This window comes from Scleropages formosus, chromosome 23, assembly GCF_900964775.1.
Source record: "Scleropages formosus chromosome 23, fSclFor1.1, whole genome shotgun sequence".
In the NCBI taxonomy this organism is placed as follows: domain Eukaryota; kingdom Metazoa; phylum Chordata; class Actinopteri; order Osteoglossiformes; family Osteoglossidae; genus Scleropages; species Scleropages formosus.
Genome location: NC_041828.1, coordinates 11,293,292 through 11,313,559, shown reverse-complemented (window position 1 = coordinate 11,313,559; position 20,268 = coordinate 11,293,292). Strand labels below are relative to the sequence as shown.

Genomic DNA, 20,268 nt, shown 5'->3' with positions numbered 1-20,268 from the left:
AGACTCTATTAAGAAGATCTTGAAGACTGGGAGATTGCAAAAGATTGCACATTTGGCATGTCACGTTGTCTAAACTTTACAGCTTGCATTCAAGTGATGCCCTTTTGAGGTTGTATGCCTTTGAGATAAGACGTTTTCTCCCTGCGATTCTGAGCTGCACATATCTGGGGAGCAAGAAGATGCACAGATACCATGGCTAACCACTGTCTTCTGAATGCCGATGAATGAGACCTATGAGTTATTCATGCATTTGCTCTCTCCACTCAACCAAAGCATTGGCGCCACAGCGCAGTTCACCTGCAATGAGGACCACGTGCTCCAGGGCTCCAAGACCATAACTTGCCAGAGGGTGGCTGAGGTGTTCGCAGCCTGGAGTGACCATCGGCCAGTTTGCAAAGGTGAGCTGTGCTTTGCTGTCCACCCTCCATGTACGCCCATGGGCCTGCTTGTCCAAAACCAGAACTGTACAACATCAGTGGGACACCCTTCACAACGGAAACACTGGGTTGCTTGAAAAAAAAATCAATGAAGCAACTTTCTCCTATCTCCAAAGGCACATCTTTATGGTTGTGGTCTGTAAGTGGATGTGGGTCACGTGTCAATTGATCGCATGCACTTTGAAGCAAACATTAAGTTAAAGGCATTTCCTGTCTTGATCATTTAAATGCCAGTGTGGCAGAGGGTTATTACAAGCCACCTGCGTCCGTCTCCTCTGTTACCTTGTTTGTTGGCTAGAGTGGCGCAATTTAGAATGCGCAGGTTCTTCTCTTAGGCGAACAATGGAAATTAAAACGTTTCAATATTTCAGGCAGACAGTTTAATTATATGTAATTAGGGACTAAAATGAGTTCGAGCGACATGAACAACTTCAAGGCATAATTATTGTCTTGGTATTTCGTACCAGGAGACCAGGAAGCTTTTTTTTCCCCCTTTGAGACTTTCACTTCTCATTAATTAAGCATATACCTCTTGATTGCTTTTCTAAAACACACAGACATTGTTATCTTGTCAATTAAAACACACATATTCAATTGTGGTACCATTTAAGTTTGCTTGGGCCTGGTCCCACTCAAATTGCATCAGACCTTCCTAGAAGTCAATATCACCATTTGGCCAGTTCATGACTTAGGCATGCTTCCAGCTTGTATTAAATGTACAGGACTGCCTATAAATAATTTTAATGCTACATGATCTCAGCCCCTTCTGGCTAATTTCTCACTGCAAATTTTCGTAGCAATTCTATTCTCTCCTTGTTTAGTGAGATGAGTGTTGAAAGGGACGATGCTGCAGTATTGACCCCTAGATTCTAATGGTATGCACCGATCATCATTTCAGTCTGCATGTCTAGTTTTCAATATGCAGAGTTTTTCGCACGGGTGACTAGGAGATTATTAGTATTCAACAGTGCAAATCATTTTTTCAACATAATTTTTTACCAATAACACACTGCTTATGTGCTATACTACTGACTTACATTGAGTGGCTGTCACAGAACAAGCTCTGGTGGTTTGGTTTTGTTGCAGAGAGGAATTTTTTTTTTTTTTTTTTTTTAGAGGCAATTTAAAAAGGTCAGTATCAACATAATTTTTTTTTTTTTTTTGTTTCATATTATGAGAGTTGCATTTACTTGTCCATAGCTTTGAAATTCAGCCAGACTACATTAGTTTTGCAGAACATCTTCATTAATCGTTTCAACTTTGCCATTGCACCGTGAGCTCTTGTGCCTTCTCATATTCTTCATATACATTCTGCTGTTTTTTTTTTTTACTCACAACTAAGATAAACTTCACTTGTACATGTTATTTGAACTTGGCAAATAGAAAACATTGAGTTCAGAGGATCTTTTACAAAATTCTTATCTTACAACAATGAAATGGCAGTGCTTAGCAATGTGATTGTGAATAAATCTTCCATTTATTTGTGACAGAATACTATAATTTATTGAAACCAAACTTATTTCAGGATTTTAACCATAATAAATATTAAGATTTTATGTCATTGCATTTTTGGACACGTTCATAACCAACATTAACGTTCCAACTCAGCTGAGACTGAGAATAGCTGGAACCATCCTTCAATCTCTTTTGTCCACAGTTGACTTGTCTACTACCAGACCGTGATATTAGACAGCAGATGATATTTTAAAAGTTATTGTGGTTAAATACGGTGCCATATGGCTAAATGACAAACAGATGGTGTCAATATGGCACCTATTCATATGGATTTTTCTTCTGATTACTTTATGAATACTGTTTAAGATGCATTTTTTTGTAGAAAATGTATAATACACAATAGCACTGCGTAGCTTTTTAGATGCATAAAGGCAGATGAGTTGTAATATACTTAACAATATTGAACAGGCTTGTGTTACGTTTGTTTCTTCATCGATCGATTTATTGAGCCTTGGAAATTTATCTTAATGTCTCAGAATGCAAGTTTTTTTTTTTGGCATTCCTTTCAGACGGAGTTTGTGAAAGTACTCCATGTGATTGACAGAGCTAATAACACAAAAACGCACTGGTGTTTCAAAACCATGAAGGAAGTCGAGGTAGTAGCTTCTGTCTGTCAATTGATCTTTCCTTTCCAAAAACAGAAAGAACAGCAACTGTTTGTGGAAACATCAGAATTATGACGACAAGCTACATGTCAACAGAATGACAGTACACACTGGTGTGCTGAAATTTATGTTAAAAACTGGCCATAAAAATAGTTTCATGGGGAAAAAAAATTGTAAAAATTTCAAAATGTTTACATTTTATATGGCTTTTGTGCATAATTAAAGATGAAATGCCTTCATCAGCCAATAATATATATTAAAATCAAGTGTAAATGGTCCCTACACTATTGTTTTTTAGAATATGACTGGCACATTTTATAATGAGAAAAGTTTCATCACCCAGTTTTTTTTTTTTTTCTTTCTTCTGTAAGGGGATGTAATTTTCATTATTTCTAATTTATTATGTCTTTTATTATTTCTGTTTATTTCTATTTCTAATATACCTTTTCTTTAAATTACACATTATTTTTCTGCATGACACTGATAACAAACATTTCATTATACTTACAACAAAGTTATTCCAAGCTTCTCTATCAGTGGGAAATTTTCATTCATTCATTCATTCATTCATTCATTATTGATGACTGCATCTGCAATGTTAATGCAGAGTCCTGGATGTCCTGGAACAAAGGCATGGATAATTTGCTTCATGAGCATTTATGATTCAATAAATAAAGTGAATGAAATCACTGCCTATGTCTTTCACCTTAGAATGTAAACTGGTATTATGCCATTACAGGTGCTTTAACATAAAGCAAAGAGTGTAACAAAAACATAGTCAAAGAGAAAAAAAAGCTCTTCTCTGCAACCACAATACATTAGGTTTAGCCAGAAATTAACCAGATTAATACCTATGAGGGACCCACAACCTTTAAAACACAAGGCACCAAGTGCATAGCTCTCTCTAAAAATGTCTAATACAAGCAGTGATGCCATTGTACATAATAATAAATGCAAACTTATCTATTTCCACAAGCCGTACTAGTTTTCACTGCATGGAACCCCATTGTACAAGGACTGAGTGCCGTTCTCTTGTAGACTGTTATCTTCAAGGTTCAGTCACATACTTATGTCTCAGTTTTGTGTGATGTATAAGATCTTGAAGCCTCAGTTTTGTACTATAAATACTGTGAATTGTGACATTTGGGATGAAATATGATAGCGAGAAGCTAGCAGAGGTTTTTCTGTTTACTTGATTCATTTTGTTCCACTTCCACAGTTTGCAGTTTATATATGATTTTTCACTGTTGCCAAAAAAAAAAAGGTTGGGGTACGTTTCACCTTATGGAGTGAGGCTCAAGTGGAGGTTTGAGCAGACGCTCATGTGACTACAGGGCCAGCTTCTGGCTCCACCCCCTTCCCCTAGCTCCACCCCCCATGTGGGTGGGCCTGTGTCACAGCATGTAGTCAGTCCCTGCTGGAGTGCTGTCACCTCTTGAACCTGCTTTGCTCCGCTTTCCTTCGCTCTATCACAGTGGTACCCTGACCTTTTGCATCTTATTAAGTCTGAACCTCTGTGTCGCGGAAGCGCCTGTTTGCTCCTGCGGCAAAAGGCTGCACAAACTAATTAACTAAGATGCCATTTGAAATCATGCAGAAAATTGCCTAAATCTATATTTTTAGGACAGCCCAAGGGTATGATATTTTCGCCACAATTTCATTTTTACTGCTAAAATGTGGGTTTTTGTTTCTTTAAAATTAGTGTTGCTTGCAGGTATATAAATGTGAGTGTAAGATTATGGCATGCTGCTGTCAAACAGCACCATTATACATTTACAAATTAATTAAAATACCCAACCTAAACAAAAAAAAAAAAACAAGAAAAACTCAAATCACTAAAATATTGCTAGATAGAGTGAAGAGCAAAGATCAGTGTATTTTAATAACAATGCAATTTATCTCTCTCTCTCTCTCTCTATATATATATATATATATATACACATATATATACTGTATGTGTATATAACACTTGCAGATTTCATGTAGTAGAAAGCTTTCTATACATATATATCTTAATCCTTCAAAATACATTTTCTCTGAATGGATCATTACTTATGATAAATGTGTTGGGCAGCTGGTTTGATTTTGTACCATGCTCAATAACCCAAACTGTGCTATAAAGTGCAGTTTCAGAATGAGTTTCCCAGTTAATCTTTGGTGGACCGTATTGTCTGATTAGTGGATGCTTGATGTGCCGATGCCTTTCTGGCTGGAGGAATGTATCAATAGCTGCAGAACTGGTTGTCTTTGGAGATAATTAGTTATTTATTTTCAAAGCAATCAAGATGTCAGTGCTAGATAAAGTCCGTGGCCTCTGGAGATAATGCCTTCTCGCCTTTCATCAAAGCGCTGTCACTTTGACATGAGAAAGAAAAATGAAGTGAGGCATGAAAATCCCTAAACTTATTTTTCTGAGGGTTTTGTTTGAAATAAATTCCACTGTTCGCCGTATTAGAGTTCTAATTTGTCGGCAGAATGTCACAAGTAAAAATTTTATTTCTGTTAGATCATGAGCCAGGATCGCAGTTTACTGGATGCTCTGTTTTGACTTTTGGTTATTGACATTGGAAGGGGGACAGTTCTTTTTTATAACCTGTTCTGATAAGCTTTAAAGTCATTGATAAGGCAATAACCCTATTTGCATGCTTCGAACTACCTCAAAGTTTAGGGTTTTCTTGTTGTACTTGATAATAAGCAGATAACACTATACCTTTTATGCCTTTCAGTCAAAACATGTGGATCAAACCTGCAAGGTCCTGCTGGGACATTCACGTCTCCAAACTTCCCGATCCAGTACGAGAGCAACTCGCAATGTGTGTGGATAATCACTGCCAGCAACCCCAATAAGGTAGGATATTCTCGACTCTGACAAAGCCAAAAAAGCTTGGCAGAACATGAAGAAAAGAAAAACAACTCAGAATCTTAAAATAATTAAAAATGAATTTATTTTAAAAGATCAACATCAAAGGTTAAAATCTATGAACTGAGTAATGGTGCATAAACATTTCCCAGTCGGCGCATAATAAAGCCAGATTATTCATTTGTAATTCATGATCGATTATTTTACGTATGGTGTGCCCTTTTGTTAAATGTGAATCACTGTAAACCGCGCTGGCGCAGGCTCGCTGTTCATTACTGACTGCGGTATTCAGAATAGTCTTTTCCACAACTTATTTCTTCCTTCAAATTTCTACGCCTGGATGGACTGAACAATCACAGTTCAGAGCCTTTAATCAGGGTTCACAGACTGAGCCCAGGAGACCCCAGAATCCAACACTGGTCATTTGACCTGTCATTTGACTGTTAATGTCATTGTGGGAGAGGCACAGCTATTGACCGTGGAGTGCCAACATTACGATTAGCATTCCGATGGTGCTCCGCATCACGTCTCTTCTACGGCTGCACCATCCACAAAGGGCAGAGGCAAGCAAGTGAGAACGCTCACCAGGGTGGGGTGGCGTCAAACTACTACCGAGAGCCGACATAACCAACTGCAGGGCTCTCCAGCCATCACACCTTTCTGCTAGTCGCTTTGGATGAGTCCACCTCTTTATTAGCTGCTTCTTGTCCAGGGACCTCATCTGCATGCAGCAGGGTGATGGTTTCCGTTGAAGGTCCCTCTCCTGGGAGCAATTAACCAGCTCTGCAGGAGGGACCAGCATGGAGGCACCATTTACAGTGTTGCACACATCATTCCTAGATGATCTGCTACAGTTAGCATTAGGGATATAAATGTAGAAAAGTGTCAGTTTGCGATCAAACCTCCCCACATTTATGTAAAGCTATATGGTTAAACCCCGTTAATTTTTTCTGCTCTTCCTCACATTTTAGTGCTAATAAAAGAGGAAGAGAATGGTGCCTTTAACTTTGTCCATGCACACTGAAGCAGATAATTGATTTGAGTGCTGGTACTCATTTGTCTCGAGGCTATGACTTGAACATTAAAATGTAGAAATTAAACAACAACTGCTTGAAGGGTTACTGTAGCCATTTTGGGTGAATATCAAAAAATGCCCCCCTCCCACGATGGCCCCGCAGTTTGCTGTGTCCTATTTTTTCTCTGGCCAATTCAAATAGTAAGAATGAGCATCATCAGGACTAGCCTTTAATGCAGTCCTAAAAGAAGAGGTGTTAATTCTGCATTTGTTGGGTATTCAGTCAGGGCCAGCAGCAGTCAGGCTGTAGCACAGGGTTCTTTGTCATAGAAATACACGGGGTAATGCTTTCTGTTTAGATCCATTTGTATCACTTATTGCACTTTTTGGGTTGATCATATAAAAATTATTCCGCAAGCAGCATTCAAAAAATAGAAACTGTGATGATAAAAGGCTATTGATACAGCTAGGGAAACAGAAAGTTATAGCAACTGGTAAGAGGAAAACATCACACATAAATGTATGTAAATGCTATTTTTGGGTTGTCAAAAAACACCTAAAACTAAACTAATTACTGTATAAGAAATTTGACAACCAAGTATTAAATGCAACATGATGATTACAGAGGCTGGGCAATAAGGTACATGCTGGTGCCAGTACTGGACTCCCACCCAGGTATATTGAGTGAAATTAGCCAAAATTTGCACTTAGCAGGAAGCAGTTTGTACAGGTCATGAGCTCATTGCAGAATTAGCCTTTATAAATAGAAAATTAGACTGTTGCGGTAGGTCACGGAAATAAACCATTTTCTCTTTCCAATCGATATTTCTTTCATAAATGTTCCCCACAGCTTGGTTCCGATGTCTTTGCTAATGTTGTGTACTTGACAGAAAGTGATGTGTTGTGGACATATTGCCCATGGGTAGCACCAAAAGGGAAATGACAGATCACGCCTGCTGTTTGCATAGGTGATGCTATAGATCCCCTGACGCAAAATACTGTGTTTTCATAAGTAGTGGATTTTGCAAAACACATTGAGGGACACTGGATACATCAAGGTTAGGCTTGTGCTGTTACAATAAATAGAAATGATGCACACGAGATCCTCAGTTTAGGAAAAGGAGGATTTCGAGCCTGTTAGGGAACTGGCTGGATGCAGTCCCAAGCCTTGATGGATGGATGATAACATGAAAGCCTTGTGGCTTACATAGATGTTTTATTTCCTTTTTCGTGGCTGACATTTCACCATTTTAAGAGCTCTGGGTCCCAGCCAGTTTGACTGGAGAAATTTGTTTTGTTTTTCATCGGCCTTCGTTTTGGCATGCTATTCTCGGTAAAATAAGAGCTTTCAGGCGCCTTTAAGAAAAGAGATGTTTTTTGACACGTAGCACCTGAGTATTGCAGTTCAGTGCACGACAGCAGTCGAGACATTCTGGTTGGAGGGGACAGGAAATATCCCGGTCGGGAATAAATTAAGCAACGCAATTTAATGTAAACAACAGTACTTTTCTAACCCATCACTGCTCTCATTTATTTTTACATCTCTTCGTGCTGCTATTTGTGCTCCTGTGATGGAATTTGGTATGACAGGTGACAGGTGGATGTAGATCTTTAAAATGCACACAAACAGTGTGATGGACTAGTTTTGCATTGTTATTTATGTTTACGCAGTGGGGTGATTTTTTTATTCCCCCCCCCCCCCCCCCCCTAAAAAAACATATCAAACATTCCAAAGCAAGGTACATCCATATTTTTATCCACTTTGTCAGTTTTGACTTTTAAACTATGTTTTGCTTAGGAATATGAAATACAGGGTAAGTTTTAGTTCAGCCTGTAAGTCTTTTTCTCCCCCTTCCCACAGTCATTTATTCAATGAGACAAATAGTCTCAGTGCATGGATACTTGCCTGTATATTCTGTATCTATAGAACAGTATCCTAAAAGAACTAGTTGCCTTTTGCTTGATAGGAAAAATGTGTAAGAAAATCGAGCATCATTCCTTTCTGCTATTTATTTTGCATTTAAGTACCAGTTTTGTTACTTGCCTTTTTCAACTGTGGTGGGAGAAAATTACAGGGTGTCAGAGTTAATTTAATTCTGAGACATTATTTCAATGAAGCTGTAATTTATTTTAAATGTTCAAGGATTCATTTTTGAGAGGATGGTGATTAACAATGCGTTTTCCTTTAATTGTGATTCTGATACTGCAGTCAAACTGCTTCCAGAATGAATAGGAAATCATCGATATTGAAAATGAATGTGAATCATATGCTTTTATACCGTTCAGGACCGTCTGGCATATGCAGTTTGTTCTGGACATCAGAAGAGCTAGACAGACGCCTGATTTAAAAATTAGTAATTCAGTTTAATATTTTTTCTCATGATTTTACTTTCTGTTGTATTTCCCTCAAGATCATGAAAGGCACACAGTGGGAGACAAATGGATTTTGAAAACGAAATGAAGAAATGTTCAGATACATTTGTTGTAAGGATATAATCTTGTCATCTCGGAAGACGCAAAGCCGAGGAGTGGTAGTGGACCCAATTGCGGGTGCGTTTATTGGAAGCACAACCAAGGGGCAGGCAATAGACGTTGTTGGGGACAGGCATGGGTCGAGCGATGAGCAGACGTTGTTCTTTAGGATGAGGCGAGAGACGTAGTCGTAGGAGCAAAGTCAAGGGTCGGAAGCCAGAACGAGGAAGCAGGAACAAGGGAAAGGGAACGAAGGAGATCGCGAGTGTCGCTGACGCTCTGGAGATGGGACTGCTCTCAAAGAGGTCACGTGGCCAGGTGTGCAGGAGCGGCCTCTTTATACCCTGCCTCCCTGATCAGGGGCAGGTGCGGGCGTTAGACGCCAGGTCGTGGGCATCACAAATCTACAGGAAATCTGACTTTTATAATTGACTTACAAAGGCCTGTTTCCTTCTTACAATATTTGCCTTCTAGAACAATATGAAATTGAAATAATGTGCTAGAACTGTAGTATATGATGTGAATATTTTCTCAGTTTCATGTGCTTTGTGGGTAATGAGGTAAAACCCAAAAAGCCCCCCCCCCATTACTTTGAAGGGCCGATAAATACAAGACATGGGGAAAGGGGTGCAAAGTTTTAAAAAAAAAAAAAAAAAAACGAGGGAAGAGCATGATAATTGAGTGTAAGAGAGAAGCCCTGCTTCTCGATATGCTGCTTTTCCACCATGTCACTAAGTGATATGGCACTTATCTACGTTGAACCTGTTTTCAATCAACCCGCAACACCGGCTGGCTTCAGTATTTAATGCTCTCTGCTGTTGGAGAACTCTGACAAATCTCACATATTAATTCATTCCAAAGGTTTGGCTTGTTACAGTGATTGACTTTTTCCAGAGAGCCACATCTTCCTATTCACCCTCGAATGGAATTACCTCTTTGATTATGTGCTGTCCACCTGCACGGCAGATTCATTTCCGAACACCCCCTCCTTAAGATAATTCCGCTGACCGGGTCTGGCGATTGCTGCTTGGCTGTGCTTGTGATTGGCAGATTGTGTCTGCTGTACCCTGATAGTCTGTGGAAACAGCCAAAACGAATTTTTTTTTCCTCTTTTTTTTTTTTTTTTTATAAAAATATCCCCATACCTTAAGGGCTTAATTATTTCCCTGAGATTACTTCAAACACACACGCATACATATTTGAAATGCTCTTCAAAGTAAGATGGAATGCAGAACATCTAGCAAGAGAACTGATACTGTTTCCTGTCAAGCAGTTATGAATTGTGTTAATACTCCTATTTCTTACGCTTTTTCGGTCACAGTCCCGCTGTTCTCTGTGGAATACACAAAGAAATTCCACCAAAATGAAAGTGATTTACTACATAAAATATGAAAATCCAGCTAATGTTTATAGACCTGGAGTTGCAAGAAATATTATATTTAAAAGTGCCTTTCTCATAAATAGGATGAAACATTTATGTCATAAACATTTCAGCTTTAGTGTAATTATTTTAGCCTTTGTGTAAAAACTTCTTCGCTTGTTGCTATGTATTGTTTTAGATGTGACTGGAATTCTGTGAAATTGCTGTTTTCATCTACTGTTAGAGTTCGCAAGTATAGTTCCAAGTTTATGTTTAAACTTGTTAAAATGATAAATTGTTCTTTTTAGCATTGTTCTTACCTCATTTTGTTGTATGTTTTAGTCCTGTAAGTAACACAGTGGCACAGCAGGTAACACTGGTACCTCAGAGCTCCTGGGCTGTAGGTTGGGGTCTGTGTTTAAATCTGGTTTAGGTATGGAGTTGCCCATGTATGTGTGGGCTTCCTATCACTCTTCAAAGACATGCATGAAACAGCCAACAATAGACCACTTCCAAACCCTCCTTCACTCTGAATGGTAAATCCCAAATGTCATTAGTTTGACTACCTTCACTCACGAATGCAGTAATGTACATCTGCACAGGCTCACATTGGCCAATAGCAGGATAGACTGTTGATGACTTCCTCCTTTCCCTAACAGTCATACTTGTGCTCTGTTTTACATGTATTGATTTAACTGTTCTCTAAAGTGACCGATGAAGGTAAACTACTTAGAATTCCATACCCATTTTTCCAACTGGGTAATTTAGAGCTGTTTCTAGAGCAGTTTAGCAATTTAGGGTAAGTTCTTCACTCAAAGGTACTACAACTGGAGGTGGGATTTGAACCTGCAACCTTTTGGATCCAATGGCAGCAGCAGCAATCACTATGCCACCAGCTGCCCCCTGTTAAAAATGTGGGTTGATTTTCAACAGACATGTGAGTAATCAGAGACTAGTCAGAGGAAACAGCATAAATGGCATTACACGACCACAAGTAAAAATGTCATGTGATTGATTCATGATGCTGCTACTCATCTGTCACAGCTTTTCAGTGCTGACATACCAAAGAGCATTAATAATTTATCATCTGTGTACATTCTGTGTACGTAGAAACATATAATGAAGTAAGTAATTTGGAATGAACGTGACTAGTAGGGAATAAAGAATGGCCTGGCTAGATGATTATGAAAGTATATTCATATCAGGGGGCTGATGCCACACAAAGGGCCATCTTTATCTTCATCAGTCTGGAGGAGGTAGGCAGGCTGAGTCCTGCTGCATGGGGGGGTGGTCTTCTGTGGCCCTGATTGTGTTTCTCACATAGAGGTGTTGCACATCCAGAGTATGCTGTCAAGGGCTCTTCACCTCCATCAGACCCTCGGGACCAGCTGGCAGCAGCAGAGTTGTGACTGAGAGGTTGCTGCGCCACTCACCCCCCCCATCCTCACTGCTTGGGGGACACACAGGAGTCCCTTGGCAGATCGCAGCTGGGGCCCTGGGCCTAGATCTTCTCTCGATAGCATCTGCAGATTATCATATGACTCTGCGCTAATGTGGCCATGCTGTTCCCACACATGCGATCCCCAGCGGTGAGCGTTGCTTGCTTCCTTATTGGCTCTGTTCAAGACTGCAGTAGTCGTGCATTACAAATGATGGTGATTAAGAGGAACACAAAATGCATTTGTCGTGGGTGAAAAGGTTCTCAGACCTCTAATGTTATCTGCACGGTCATTTTGAGAGAAAGGAAACGGCTGTTGTTTTTCGGCCCGAATGGTGAAATAGTCTATCTCCGAATGGAGTTCATCATTTGCTGGGGAATATTGTTGTACCAGCAGTGGCGTTGTGTTGTAATGGAATAAATATGTTCATTTACTACACCGGCACACTATTTTTCATGTCAATACCTTCTTTATTATTTATATAAAATGTCCTACTGCCTTCATCTGAAGGGGTACTGAACATAATGCAGGTTAAATTATACAAGTAAATGTAGGATGTCATTAATCCTTTCACTCTTGTTATGTGAAAATAATCTGTTGTCAAGATTTCATTAATTACACCTGAAATTCTCTGTTCACACCTGAGCAATGATCTTTGGGTGTCAGAGAGGTTGAGGATTTTGTAATTTCCTTTCTGAAATAATGTTTTATTACTTAATGCTGAACTCTGTGAGCAGCAGACATCAACACAAGTGCGGCCACCAGCCAGACTCGAGCCCTGTGCAGAGCCTGTTTCCATGGCAACCAATTCCTGTCTCTTTCCTAATGGGTTAATCACGATGGAAATTCCATTTATTCCAGCATCTATTCCAATTGTGACTGGCTTGTTTATGTTTTGCCTAAATTTTATACTTCATGCTTCTTGGGCTGAGGTTTGTCAAAATTAAATCTATTTTTTTTTAATTGCGGGCAAAGCAATATAAACACTGAACACTAGCATTAATGTAAAAGAGATGTATCCTCTCCCCATTTTCTGATGATTAATACAATGATCTGTTGCTGGACGTCATTATGTTGTGCTGACAAAATGGCTCCCTCTCTAGATATGAATAGGAAGCAAAGACACATTACAGGAGCATCTGCAGAGGATTTTCCTGCAGCAGATATGTGTGGGGATTTATGGGATTTGGGTGGTGACTGCCGTAGAGTCTCGGCGTATCAAGGGCTTAATTTGTCAGACCCCCTTATTCAGGGGAAGGCAATAAAAATCACAGGTGCAGAGCACAGTGCAAAACAAAGTGTAAATATGTATTACAAAATGCAAGCACAGTAGGCTAAGCAGCATTACAGTACATATTGCAGTCTGCAAATTGAAAAGACAATTAAAGTAATAGACGCTATGCCCTGAAACTCATAATATAATTAAAGCCAACTCGGGGTAGGAGGAGCCCAGGGCTTCAGCGTACAAGGACAAGAAGCTTGTTACGGAAGCTGTTGCCGTAGCTTTGGGTTTGCCGCGGTGATGGTGGTGCTTCGGTGAACCTCTTGGGAGAGATCCGCCATTTTGGAGAAAGCACGTAGGGTTGTTTGTGCGTGAGACCATCACCTTGCTAATGAAATCTGCTTCCCAGTCAAGTTATCTGCATGGCCTGTATATCAGCATGCCAATGCATACACACTCAAAGCCTTAATATTTTCCCTTTGATAAAATGTTAATGAACACAAACAAAAGCATTCATGTATTGTAGTCAATAATGTTTTGTCACAGCGAATAAATGAATCAGCCAAGTAATGCTGAAGTAAATTGTGTATGAGCTAATTATTGAATAATTGAAAATGATTATCTCTTACTAATAAAGAAAGCAAATTATTTTAAAGGCGCTTTATATTTGTTTAATTATTAGAATGCATTCAATGTATATACCAGTATTTTGCAATTTTTACATGTCATGGAAACCTTTTTTTTATTATGAATTGTGACACTCACTTTAAACAGTAATTCAGAGGATGCTTCTGTGGATACTGGTGTCGATATATTCAGAATAGATTTTTGCTGGAAATAGATTTCTGTGTTTGCAGCATACAAGATGGGTCTGTTGATGTTTTGAAATGCCATTGAGTTTCAGCAACTCGGATACTTCTGTTATCTATAGCCTATGCATACATTCAGCTATTGATTGCATGACATAGTAATTATCAAAAGCAGACTTCACTATTGAGCCATACAGATGATTTGTAACTAAAAGTGGTTAAAATAGAGACTAGGGAGAACCTGCTGACTTATTCCTGGATGCGTTAATATCATTGCGGGTGAAAGTCTTACTTAATCTGCTGAGTTGCTTTTTTTGTTGGGGGGTGGCCTTGTTTTCTTTAGAGAGATATGAAAAGAGCTCTTCAAAGTGTACAATAGACTGTCATCTAACATTAATAGTAATAAAAATTTGGGGGAAAATTAGGGAAATTTTATCTCAGATTTCCAAGAGCTACTGAGATGCTGAAGCAGCAATAGGAGCCCCAGTACTTCAAGTCATAATGCTCCTGATTTTAATGGTTTCTCAAACTACAAACCCAGAGAGCGTTGTTGTTCACATTCTTCTGGCTTTATAATGCGTTAGTTAAAATAATGAAATGTTTTGATGGAACAAAAAGTAGAACCACTGCTGGCATTCTGCATTTCTCTCCTGTTGTAGAATCTTGGTATAAGAGACTGAGAACTGAGTGTTCTTTCACAACTAATTACACTATCACATCTACTCTGCAGAAGCTAAAGTAATGAAACCATTAAAAAAAAGTCTATTCCAACACTTGGAAAAAATATTGTTTCATTCTGCATTCCTGTGCAGAATATTTATATACATGCGTTAAAGAACTTCATTGTGCTTCTGAAATCCATTACCTCCATGGCTCGATGGGACACGAAGTCTTGTCTTCAATCAAATTTTTTGTGAATCGGAAATTCCTTTTGCCACAAAGTCTCAATCAATAACAGATTAGGTTCTGTAAAAATCTTGACAATAGTTATAAAAGATCAAATACTTTGTCACACTTTTTTTTTAATGATATTTGTGTGGAATTAAATTAAAACAAAACTTGAAACTGTGACGAACACCAAACACAAGGTGTAAACACTGTTGATGGGAGTTCAGTTTTGAGCCAAACTTATCATTGGGTAACTGGCATTTACTGGCTGGATGTGTAAACATATATGATGTTCACACTGTTACACATTTTAGGTAAAAGTGAAAGAAATGCAGTTTTTTTTTTTTTAAAAAAAAAAAAAGGGAAATAATTTTATCCCTGAAAATGCATAACTTATTTTTCTATTACACATGTAAAAATATATGAAATCCTTTGAGCGGACATGAACATCTGACTTAAAGAGATCTCATGGTTAGTATTATGTGACAAGAAAAAATGTTCAAGACTGGTCTTTGAGGACACAAATAAGTCTACAGGTTGAGCACGTAGACAGAAATGCTTTTGTGACAACTCTTTGCTGAAAAAGATCCTCCAAATATTTCAATGTTTATATTTCGCTTGTCAAAGCATTGTAGCGCACCATCGCATCTTGAGGTGTTTCACTTTGTTGCAAAGCAAATTATAGTTGCGAAGTCATAACTTTAAGACAAGTGCCAGAGATGTCTCATCTTCTTAGTGTTCCAAGAATGGCCTGATTCCAAAACTAAAGTACTAATCAGTGATAAACATGCTGTGAGGTAAGGCAGCAGGTCTGACTGATGGAATGAAAGTGAGCTTCTCCAGAACACTCAGTAAAGTTTGGATCTGGAGGGGGTGAGGTGTTCATGCCACAGCTATGGCAGCCATCAGAGAAGAACTGTGACTGCATTTCCATGGATTAGGGTTTTGGCACTTTCAGGATGGGAAAGGGATGTGGGGGAATTATCAGCCTTGGTTGCACTTCTTGCTGGTCTTGGTTCTGCTTCATGCAAGAGCTGGTGGAGAATCTGAACGCTGCCTCTTATCTGGCCATTAATACAGTTGTGTGGCCCTGGGAACAGTGAGATAGGGGCGACCAGCAGCACAAGCCTTAAATCTGAACTCTCCGTCTTTCTATAGACACTGTTGTTCCTTGAAGTATTATTTATGTGCTGCAGGTCCTAATAGACTAACCAAGTTCTAAACGTGTTACTGTTACTGTAGTGTACATATATTTTTTGCACAGTTGCATTATTATTTTATTATTTACTCTTTATTACATTAATTTCATTTGCTAATAAAAAATAAAGGGGGGTGCGGTGGCGCAGTGGGTTGGACCGGGTCCTGCTCTCCAATGGGTCTGGGGTTCGAGTCCCGCTTGGGGTGCCTTGCGACGGACTGGCGTCCCGTCCTGGGTGTGTCCCCTCCCCCTCTGGCCTTACGCCCTGTGTTGCCGGGTTAGGCTCCGGTTCCCCGCGACCCCGTATGGGAGAAGCGGTTCAGAAAGTGTGTGTGTGTGTATTATTTAAATACTGTTTATTATATTATTTGTGATCTAGTCTTCCTTTCTGTGTTTATTGTTTTTACTCCATTATTGTAGTTGTATGTCTTCCCTTACCCTTCTGCTGTGGAAATGTCTGGAATATCAGGCTCCCATGTCCAAGACATGGTCTGTTTTATGGGTACAAGCAGATAAGAGAGTTTAGGTATACAAGGGGGTGGTAAAGTGACTGCTGTCTGCAATGGGGTAAGCTCTGGGGAGATTGCAGTACTGTAATTTACCATTTTTAGCTTACTTGTGCCTCGTTTACAAGATTCCAAAGAGCCTGCAATTGTCTGTAAAAGAAAAATTCCAACATTAGCACTAGAAATCTTGTTTCAGTGTGTTGTTTAATGGAAACTAATTGGCCATGCAGTGTATAGGTATGGTAATAAGTGTGTGGCATCTTTGAATGAAAAGGAAATGATAAATGTTTAGGACTCAAATAATCCAATATAATATCTTGTACAAAAGTTTTTTTTTTTTTTTTTTTTTTCCCCCTCTCCCCCCATATTTTGGAAGTTTTCTTTTGTTCAGTTGCATGTCCAGTGAACATGAAACTGGCAGTTCAGAGACATAGAAATAAAGTCCTCAAGATGGAACACTATGTCAGTGTTTCATCTGTGTTTGACCTGGTAACTTAAGCACACTTAGATGTGCTTGATCCCTGTCAACGATATGTATTTATGTATATTATAATGTATTATTTTTTTATTTTATTACTTCTGGCTAACCCAACAATTACCATTTTTAAGCCTGGCAGTTTATGTCAAGTGGCTGTCAGATGTATTTCCTTCTATAAATGTAGCCTGTAATTTATGAACAGCCTCTGTGTAAAGCTTTGAGTTTCATTAGGCCTTTTGTTCAGTTCTATTAAGTGTTTATAAACCACTTCTGTTTCCTTTCTTCTGATAAATGTGCTTCGCCACTGCCATGTTGCGATATTTTCTTTGTCCTGATTGAAATTGTTGCACAGTTCACTTAAATATTGATGTAATTTCTTACCACGAGCTCCAATGTGTAATTATCTAGTTGTGAAATAATAGTAAAACCCACTGGATTAAAGCTACTTGATTTTAGCTTTCCCATAAGGACATGATTAAAAGGCTTGTGAGAATTCCCCATCTGAGCAAGTGTACATTTTAAAACCCGTTCCAACTATACCAAAAAAGTATTTTTTTTTGGCTGGTCCTGTTCAGTTACCTGTTTGCCAACTGGACCGAATCATGTAATGCCCATAAATGCTAATTCAAGTCATTTAACACACCACTAACCATTTTGCCTCATTTCTCCCCAAAGGTTATTCAGATTAACTTTGAAGAGTTTGACCTGGAGATTGGATATGACACGTTAACCATTGGCGATGGAGGAGAAGTTGGTGATCCCCGAACCATACTGCAAGTGTAAGTTTTTCTGGTTCTGGTTGCTGATATTATTTCCCATGCCTTTCAGGTTTTGAGTTTGTCTGCTGTAGTTCTTGGACAACTGATGCGTATCAAGAGCTGTCCTTTCTCTGTGGTTTATTGGACCATTTTTTCCGCATTAAAACCAGTGTACAGAGTTCTCTGTATCATTTGTTAGGATATACAATGTGTGGAAACGTGCTGCTGTGTGGGGTACAATGATCTAGGAACTGGTTGACCCAAGACTGTATATGTTTTCCATGCTTTCTGACTAGATTTTGTCCTCCACCCCAGTTTGACAGGCAGCTTTGTGCCTGACCTTATTGTGAGCATGACCCACCAGATGTGGCTCCATCTCCAGTCTGATGAGAGTGTGGGATCCATTGGTTTCAAGATCAACTACAAAGGTGACGTACGGACCAATCAGCCTTTCTCCGAGTCTTTTTGAATCCAGTTTTTCTTGTAACCTTTCAAAAACTTCAGAAATGTAAGAAAATAACATGTGCCTACATGTTTTCAGGCAGCCAGAGCCATCTGTATTACTAACAATAGAAGTTTCTAGTAATAGATATTATTGCAGTGTTAGGCCTGAAAATTGCCTCAAAGCTGTCTTGCTCTTCATTATTGAGTAAGAAATCCAAACATCCCAGAAAACATGGATTGGGTTGATGTTAGTTCTTCACCTATTCTGTTAGCCTGCTGTCCAGTTTTTGACCCAGAATCCTCAGCTGGCTGTGTGCTTATAATCTTATGAACCTCATGAATCTTAATATTTTTGCTCAGCCTGTGGTCTATCCTTGAGTCACGAATGGGTTGTAAATACATATGAAGAGGGAGGTGATGAATTTGTGAGTTGTGTTTTCCATCAGCAGTAGCTCATAAATATTAATGTTTTAAAATGGGAGCTGGCAAATGACCGTTGTTTTGACACAAACTGGTTCCAAGATAGTGGCCATCTTCGCTGTTTGTTTTTTTTTTGGATATGTATTTATTTTTCTTTTTCATTTGCTGTGTTTCCGTCTGTTCACCTGTTTGTTTCTTCTTTGCTGAACCCTTTTTGATGGCAGGTTAAATACAAAGGAGTGAGTTAATAGCGTATCTGTTTTTCGCACAGTGTAAAAGCTTAAAGGCTTCATAAAATGGCCATTCCTCCTTAGGTATCTAACAAATAAATGAAAGAAATTCTGGTCCATCTGGAACTTATTACCTAAATCAGGTGCTTTTAGGGTACATGGCTTACCCAGACTGAGTTTTCATCCATCAAACATGAGCTATGTCTGCGGAATACGAGGTACAATTTCTATATACATATCTTTGATTATCTTCCCCTTGCTCAAGGTTTTGTAATAAATTAGTGTCTGAGTGATGAATAGCATGTCATCCCCTTTAATGAAGGAAAGTGAGTTTTGTGGAGAGCAAGGGGAAAAAACCTTTTGAGTGCAAATACAAGAAAAAAGGAATAAATAGATTACCTGCCGTATAATGCCCATGAAAAAAAGGAAAGGTCTGCAATTTGAATTAGATTTTCCCCAACAACCATTACCATTTATAACGATAAATGCTTCCTGTACACCTTATGAGCAGTCATTTAAGAGAGTGAGCTGCACTAAGTCCATTTATTTCAGCTAACAATGGAGGAGGGAACCTGAGTGAAATTCTACATAGTGCTCATAATTCCATAGTTTGGGACTGATACAAATGTTTGTACTCCTGATAGGAGGTGATTCGTACAGTATGTCTCGTTAGTGTTGGTTTTAGGATTTACTAGAGCTAAATCTGCAGCCTGGACTGACATCCTCTATATCTGCAAACCATTTTTAACACAAGAGGACAAGATTTATAAATTTAAGAACGCATCAAATTTGACAGAGGGACTGCCGTCTGGAGGTAAGCCTTGCTAATGTTGACTACATGCAGTTTTCTAACAGGCACAGTGTTTTTGTGCTGTATAAGGGAGGCGCGGTGGTGCAGTGGGCTTGGCCGGGTCCTGCTGTCTGGTGGGTCTGAGGTTCAAGTCCTGCTTGGGGTGCCTTGTGATGTACTGGCGTCTTGTCCTGGATGTGTCCCCTCCCCCTCCAGCCTTGCGCCCTATGTTGCCGGGTTAGGCTCCGGTTCGCCGCAAGTGGTTTCAGACTGTGTGTGTGTGTGTGTGTGTGTGTGTGTGAGAGATTTTTGTATTCAGTTTATACTGCCCATATCTGATAACACACATCACAAAAGTTTCGCCCCGAAAATACAATCAAGAATAGTTGAGAACTTTAAGAAAAATAAAATATACAAAAAATATAATATTGTAAGAGTACATTTAACAACGTTAATACCAGGAACAGTTGTTGCAGTCTACAGCTGACTACAGTGTTTCTGAATGACTGCAAGTTATGAACTCTGTTAGAATAATGAAGAGCTTTAGTGGACTTGTTTAGCAGGAGATAACAGAATTACAAGGAACAGAAGATGCAAGATAAAGGAAGAAAAGCAAGGCCAAGAAATAAAGTTTTATTATTGATAAACTTTTTAATTATAATGAGAACAACTCTAACCTTCCCCTCATTATTGAGCCAGTATGTGAGAACTTAAACTTTTTGTGACTTCTACATGCAGGCTGATGGTGCCTTCAGAAAGTAATAATGCTTTCTGTGCTACTTAAAAGAAGCCTTAAACCTGTTTAAAAACATACCCTTTTGG

At 39.0% G+C, this 20,268-nt stretch overlaps 1 protein-coding gene across 2 annotated transcripts in view; it reads left to right on the top strand.

Moving 5' to 3' along the window:
• csmd3b (CUB and Sushi multiple domains 3b) overlaps nucleotides 1–20,268 on the top strand; it is a 353,421-nt gene that overhangs the window by 196,712 nt on the left and 136,441 nt on the right. For both annotated transcript variants that reach the window (XM_018731974.2, XM_029248376.1), the window contains exons 9-12: nucleotides 274–398; nucleotides 5,284–5,405; nucleotides 17,480–17,583; nucleotides 17,878–17,990. In XM_018731974.2, the coding sequence (XP_018587490.1) occupies nucleotides 274–398; nucleotides 5,284–5,405; nucleotides 17,480–17,583; nucleotides 17,878–17,990 (464 nt within the window). The remainder of the gene's footprint in view (nucleotides 1–273; nucleotides 399–5,283; nucleotides 5,406–17,479; nucleotides 17,584–17,877; nucleotides 17,991–20,268) is intronic.